This window comes from Tremella mesenterica, assembly GCF_000271645.1.
Source record: "Tremella mesenterica DSM 1558 unplaced genomic scaffold TREMEscaffold_2, whole genome shotgun sequence".
Lineage (NCBI taxonomy): Eukaryota > Fungi > Basidiomycota > Tremellomycetes > Tremellales > Tremellaceae > Tremella > Tremella mesenterica.
This window is the reverse complement of record NW_006711226.1, coordinates 2,666,408-2,673,022: the sequence shown is the minus strand read 5'-3', so window position 1 is coordinate 2,673,022 and position 6,615 is coordinate 2,666,408. Positions and strand designations below refer to the sequence as shown.

Sequence of the window (6,615 nt, the reverse complement as noted above, 5' to 3'; positions counted from 1 at the left end):
ACACGGTTCGACATCACACTTTGTGTATCTCCTCACCTCCCACACTCATCTTGTTGATTCAGATTACAATCCACACAATTTGAAATCGACATCCCTCAAATCGTACGACACTGTCACGAAGTGACAAGACAGTTTGATAGTGATAGTGATAGGATGGGTTGGGTATCTAACCAGCGACCGGCGGTATGCAGTAACCGCCGGTTAATAGGCCTTTTAGCACAGTGGTTTAGACCGCTGCCTCTGAAGGGCACTGTTATATCGTCCCAATGCTGGTTAGTTGGTCTCGTGACAGATTAACCGGCGGTTACGGGTAGGGTCCTGGGTCCGACTCCCAGACAGAGCTGGGGTAACCCAGACCTACTTGGAAAACCTCCCTCTCGGAGAAAGTTTTTGGCCTATTGTACCCTTCCCTGTTGGGGCCCCAGATGGGGTTGAAAGGGAAGGCATAATGTCACGAAGTGACAAGACACTTTGATAGTGATAGTGATAGGATGGGTTGGGTATTTAACCAGCGACCGGCGGTATGCAGTAACCGCCGGTTAATAGGCCTTTTAGCACAATGGTTTAGACCGCTGCCTCTGAAGGGCACTGTTATATCGTCCCAATGCTGGTTAGTTGGTCTCGTGACAGACACATAGAGCGTTGTACTGAACACTATGTACTGTGCACACAAGCTTTCCTGGTTTGCTTGTGATCCATGCCTTTTCATCCCGTACGTCCAGGTCTGCCATACAGATCCCATTGGTTTACAATACAATCTCATTAGTTGAAAGTGTGATACGACTCGCACACAATCCTGGTATGCATGCTCAATTGAAGCATATAGACTTATGACGTCATTATATTCGTGAGAAGATATACAATGGTGAATTGAAACTCAAATTCGTACAATCCAAATTGCAAGACATGGATTTCCTTACAAAGATCCTACCAACAGAACCACACAAAAAGAACTGTCTTTGAGTTCAACTTGTACATGGTTCAACATCACACTCTGTATCTCTCCTCACCTCCCACACTCATCTTGTCAATTCAGATTACAATCCACACGATTCAAAATCAACATCCTTCAAATTGTACAACGCACTATGTGTCGTACCGAACACTTCGTACTGTGCACACAAGATTTCCTGGTTTGCTCATGATTCATGCTGTCATGAATCACACCATCACGTGTTCCTTGTTGCGCAAAATAAGTTCAACCTCCACTTTTGTGTTTTAACATTTCACCTCTGCTCTCATGCCTGTCAGGCATAAACTCCAAGTATCATTTTAGTATGTCGGTGCTTAGCTCCCATGCTTGCAAGGCATAAGTCCCCAGTAATTCTCTAGTCTCTAGTCCCTCTGTTCTAATGCCTGCTAAGGCATAATCTCTCAGTCTCTTGTTCTCGCAGCACTTCTATGTTCTGCATAGTTCCCCATCGACCACCTTCGACAAAGTCAAGCGACTTCCAGCGCATCCCGTAGGATGTCATAGTAGGACGTAGGTAAACGCAGATATGGCATTGTAGGATATCAGTGGTTATCGGTGGGATGCAAGGCAATGCATGCAGGACAATGCAGGACGGTTCAGAGCGCTCGTATTCCGCAGGTCTGCACGAGCCTCTTGGAAAAGGCTGATTTGTCTATATAAACCCTATCTTGTACTTTGTAGTCTTCTTTAGTTCTTGATCAAAAGTCATTTCCATTGCCACCCTTTTGGAGTCCAGTCCAGTCCAGTCCAGTCCAGTTCCCTCTAACCTTGTAAGACAAGCCAGAGACATTCCTTGGGTCACAGTCCCATTCCTTGTTGGACTCAGTCTTGTTAACTTAAGTATATTCCTTGTCACTCCTAGTCCTTGTCCCCTTGTCCCTTGTCCTCTGTCCCAGGGTGGGCAGTATCCTTGACACATGCCTTTACATCCCGTACGTCCAGGTCTGCAATATGGATCCCATTGATTTACAATACAATCTCATTAGTTGGTTTAGAACATGTTACTTTGTCTGTTGGAGTTAGTGTCATCAGGGGGAGTGTTGATTAGGAATGCCATGTAACTGCAATACGGATTGGTCATACCATTTTATTCCGTAGTCTTCAATGCAGCTCTTTACTATCATCATAACTGCACTTGTCGTACACATCCGAACACCACTGGAAGCCAGCAGTGCCACTGCCTGTTGAGCTTGAACGTTGTGTCACGACCCTGTCCCTGTCAGACCTTGAAGTATCAGAGACAGGTGGACTACAACTGTTTAGTTAGCTTGAACAGCGACGGTCAGTAAGTTAGTATGCTGTTTGTAAACTTGTGATGTGGTCGGACGACTAAGTATCTTGCAAAGGATCCGAGCAAGTCGAGATGATGATGAAGGGATAAAATGTGATGAGGACAGTGGCAAGTTAATGACAAGCAGTGTCGAAGTACTGCTTGCTTGAGCTGTCAAGTGGTCGAGTTAGAAGGTATGTCAAGATGAGGTTTTCAGTGAGTGGCAAATAATATATTGATCCTTGGAGAAGAAAAGCAACTCCAAAGTAGATACGGGGTTTATATAGTCTACCTAGAGCTATCAGAGTGAGCTAGGCTCAGTGAGCTATTCCATAGCTCATATCCCATTTACTAACAAAACTAACGAGCCTTGCCCGAGCCAAGAGCCAGTTCATATGATCTAAAAGAGCTTCGGTAGAGCTGTGGCCAAGCTTGCCAAGCTTTCATAGAAAGATCTGTATTTAGCTCATGGACCGTATAGTGCTCTGGTCAGCTACATGAGCTCTGATAGAGCTGAATGAGCCAAAGCATGGGTTATGTCACGAGTCGGTCTGACCGGGTCATAACATGTTGCTCCAGGTCACTGAGTGTGATGCTCAGAGCATCCAACACTCCTTCTCACAAATTGGCCCATGTTGCGTGAGTTTTGGGTCTGTCAGAGCATTTGCCAGCAGTCTGCGTCGCTTAAAATCCATCTTATCCTCAGGGGCCTTTTCCAGATAGGTCTTTTTCAGATAGGTGATGACAGTTCTGATAGTGTTGCAGGTTGTGCTCACCAGTTTATGATCATCTACACAATCAGTACACTCCCATTTTTGCCAATGGAAGCTTGCTCTGCTTCCTCCACAAGGTAGGATTGATCACTTTGAGGGCAACACTTGAAGATTCCAATTGCATGATGTGCCAGTTGTCAACAGGACGAAGCATACACCGTAGTATGGTGAGACCAGTACGTGTGGTCGACGCTACCCCATTGGTCTTGGATTGCTGTCCATTCACTGAGGATGCAGTACTTGAACTCATTCTCCAGGGGAAAACTAGTGGAGAAGGGGGAAAGCTTGATTGGTTCAAAATATATAGACTTCACGACAGGCTGTCCAGCTCCCCCCGGGGTAGCGGGCACCCGTACAGGAGAAGAAATCCGGGGTTTGAACTAGCCATCAACGTGGAAACTCCGACACATCCAATGACCTCCGTGACCTTCGACATAGGCTACCAATCTCCTGTGGTAAGCAGTCCAGACTGATTGAGTCGTGTCGATAGACGCGCCTAACTTCGTTTTCAATCTGATACGTGTTGGACGAGATTCTCCGCATCGTTTGGTCGTTGGCATTGGTGAGAATTACTCTGGGGTTTGCCAAGAAGGGGAAGTGTTACATACAGACAAGCCGAAACAGTGACATTCATTTCATCCTATTCAACGGTTCGAAGCAGTGATCCTTCTTGATCATTCCCGTCACTGACGCTCGCCATTGCAGGTTCACTTTCGCTAGGGGAGTGTTTCAGCACGAGGCTCGACGGGTTCCGGGCCAAGCGGTTCCTAGGGAGAAATTGGGGCGTGTCGAGCGGTTGAGAGAGTGGTGGGTCTCGTCCCAAAGGTTGCCAATCGCCTCTTTCGATGTTTACAGGATCTGTTTGGGGGATAACGATGATGGGCGAGCCGGGAATCAGAGTGGCAAGCTTAGCACCCTAAGCTGCCGGACAGCTGACGAGGATGGGAGATAAGGGTCGACATAGAAAACGAATGTGTGTTATCCTGTCATCAGCTCCGTTGATCAGAAATACAGAGCGGCCGCGGAGAAGCAGGACGCACATTACTGATGACCTCCAGTCAACCTCTGCTAAGTGTGACCCAGCATGATGCTCGCTCCTGCGATCAGTTCACTGTATCTTCCCTCGTCTCCCTCCGTACTGGCAAGTCCTCTCGCTGGACCGAAAATGGGTTGATTCATTCGAAGACGTCCACAGCCATCGGCCGTTGGACCAGCCCGGACGTTGGGGGAGGACAGGGGGAAGTTAGAGGCAAAATACCGGGCAAACGGTCTTGTACCAAGTAAAGATCCGGATAGAGGGTGAGGATGGTATCAAGAAGAGAACGGAGGTGAGGAGAGACCGGACACTATGACGCACTACGCACATCGGTCGCCCGGCCACGAGTCTTCGATTGTCGATTTGTCAAATCGTCCATCGGAGACCGGGGGGACGAGAGACGATCTGATAATCTGGCAAAGATGGAGCGCGAGTTAATGCTTGCGGAATCGGGTGGAATCGGGAGAGGTGGGAACGTATTATTAAGCCAAAGACCCTAAGAGCGGTGCCATTGAACAAAAGAGATCGCGATGACGGGATCCGGCCGCAGGATTCTTCGGGTGGTCTCGGAATGGTCAGATAGGAATGACAAAAGATCGTCAACTTTGTAACTATCGGGCTGGCGGCATTTCGGTCAGATTCTTCCGCGCCAGCGGATGACCCGTACATCTAGTCGTCTACCAAAGAACTATAAGATGGGTGATTGTTGATTCTACCCTGTCAAATCACACACACACACACACACACACACAATGGCGGATTCACAAATGGGGTCGACAGCACTGATGGTACTTGCTAAAGTTCAGTCGTCTGTGTAGGACGAACCACCAGATGGCATTGAAGCTTTTGTATCAGCACCCTACTCCAGGTTGCTAGAGAACACAGGTGAGATCCCTCTTGCAAGTTGAAACATGTTGACTGTCAGAGGAATTTGAACTGTGGTATTACGCTGAGAAGGGCTTGTCAACATTGGTGTTTTATATGGAGGGAGATCACGGCGAGTCACTTCAATTTGGAAGGGCGGTAATAGCCAACATGGTAAACAGTGTGAAGGCAAATTACAAGGATGTGACCAAAACAGACCTTACACAAGAGGCAACATTATATTTAAGAGAGGTCCTTGATGCCTTGAGACTCACTTGTGAGAACAAATTCCCAAACACGCTTGCTGCACAATATCTGACTGGGTCTGATAAAACCCCCAACACAAGTCAACCAAAGGCGCACTTTGTGGTCACCTGCAAGATGCTGGAAAAGTACCAGACAGAATTAAGAAAAACAAGAGTACTGACTGAATTGGGGTTCACTGTTACACAAGTCGATCTTCGTATGTGGGCCCACATGTCAGGTATGTTTGCCCTGTTCATATGGGTTGCTGGTGACATCTAGACAACCTTCACTGGGTCAAAAAGCTTGCTGAGGCAGTCAAAACGCTAAGAAAAGGACTGACTAGTGACATAGGGTCAAAACCCACAAAGAATGGCCCCACACACAGTGAACTATTTTTGGCCATCTGTAAAAGAACACATCCTGAACTGGAAGAGTCAGCGTACATCATGCTAAAGTCCTGCAAATCAGCTATCTTTGAACATCTTGACGCAAAATGGCCAGGTGAGTATGCAGACCTGAATTCTGATGATGATGAGATTGATGATGGTCACAAACCATTGTGACATCCTGAACCAAGACTGTATCTGTTGAGGTTTATGTTTACAATGATAGAATGAGATGCATCGAAAGAGATAGATATGGAACATTCTATGTAAAGTCGCTGTCAAAAGTCTCCGTACAATCCGCGCGCGCGCATCGATCATCGGTTAACCACTTCTTCTATAGATGTTTAGATGCATTTTTGCTAGTTCAATCATGTTGTCACGGTCCTGTCCTTGACAGACCTCGATGGATCAAAGACAGGTGGACTGCAACTGTTTAGTTAGCTTGGACAACGACGGTTAGTATGTTGTCCGTAGACTTGTGATGTGGTCGGACGACTAAAGTGACTTGCAAAGGATCCGGGCAAGTCAAGATGACGATAAGGGTGTATGTGATGACGTGGACAGGGGTGATGATGGTGAGGGATGTGTTGGATTGTAAGTAATATGTCAAGAAGAGGTCTTTTGTGAGTGGCAAATAATATTTTGATCCTTGAGAAGAAGAAACTACAAAATAGAAATGTCCTCCTTATATCCTTTTCCAAGGGACTTCTGAGTCGCAAACTGTTCGTATGATTTCGGGTTATTTCGTATGAATTCATGTGAATTCGTGGTCATTTTGTATGAATTTGTGCTCTTTTCATATGAATTCGGGTGAAATTGTATGAAATCATATGAAATCGTATGAAATCGTATGAAAAGTGTGAAACACCCTGAATCATGGGTCACGGCTTTACCAAATTGTGACACATGTCTACAGCCCATCTTAGGACTTGATAGCGTACCCCTTCGCATGCTTGACAGCCTCAACCCTCCTTGGCATGCTAGCCACCACCTTGTTGACAATGTCATGTCTATAGCTTCCCACTCCGCCACACAATGTTCAAACAACTGCTCCATGTTTGTCGCTC

At 46.6% G+C, this 6,615-nt stretch overlaps 2 protein-coding genes across 2 annotated transcripts; one reads left to right on the top strand and one right to left on the bottom strand.

Annotated features, from left to right (window-relative positions):
* Positions 1-2,560: 2,560 nt before the first annotated feature.
* On the bottom strand, positions 2,561-3,576 carry TREMEDRAFT_60702 (uncharacterized protein; the record flags this gene model as incomplete). Its single annotated transcript, XM_007002850.1, has 5 exons — positions 2,561-2,568; positions 2,609-2,698; positions 2,866-3,033; positions 3,122-3,241; positions 3,435-3,576. 5 exons carry the CDS (start codon positions 3,574-3,576, stop codon positions 2,561-2,563), a joined length of 528 nt encoding a protein of 175 aa, XP_007002912.1.
* Positions 3,577-4,804: 1,228 nt separating this feature from the next.
* TREMEDRAFT_60701 (uncharacterized protein) lies at positions 4,805-5,873 on the top strand (the record flags this gene model as incomplete). The annotated part of the gene is made up of 5 exons (XM_007002849.1): positions 4,805-4,860; positions 4,921-4,937; positions 4,978-5,400; positions 5,442-5,663; positions 5,821-5,873. 5 exons carry the CDS (start codon positions 4,805-4,807, stop codon positions 5,871-5,873), a joined length of 771 nt encoding a protein of 256 aa, XP_007002911.1.
* Positions 5,874-6,615: the final 742 nt, after the last annotated feature.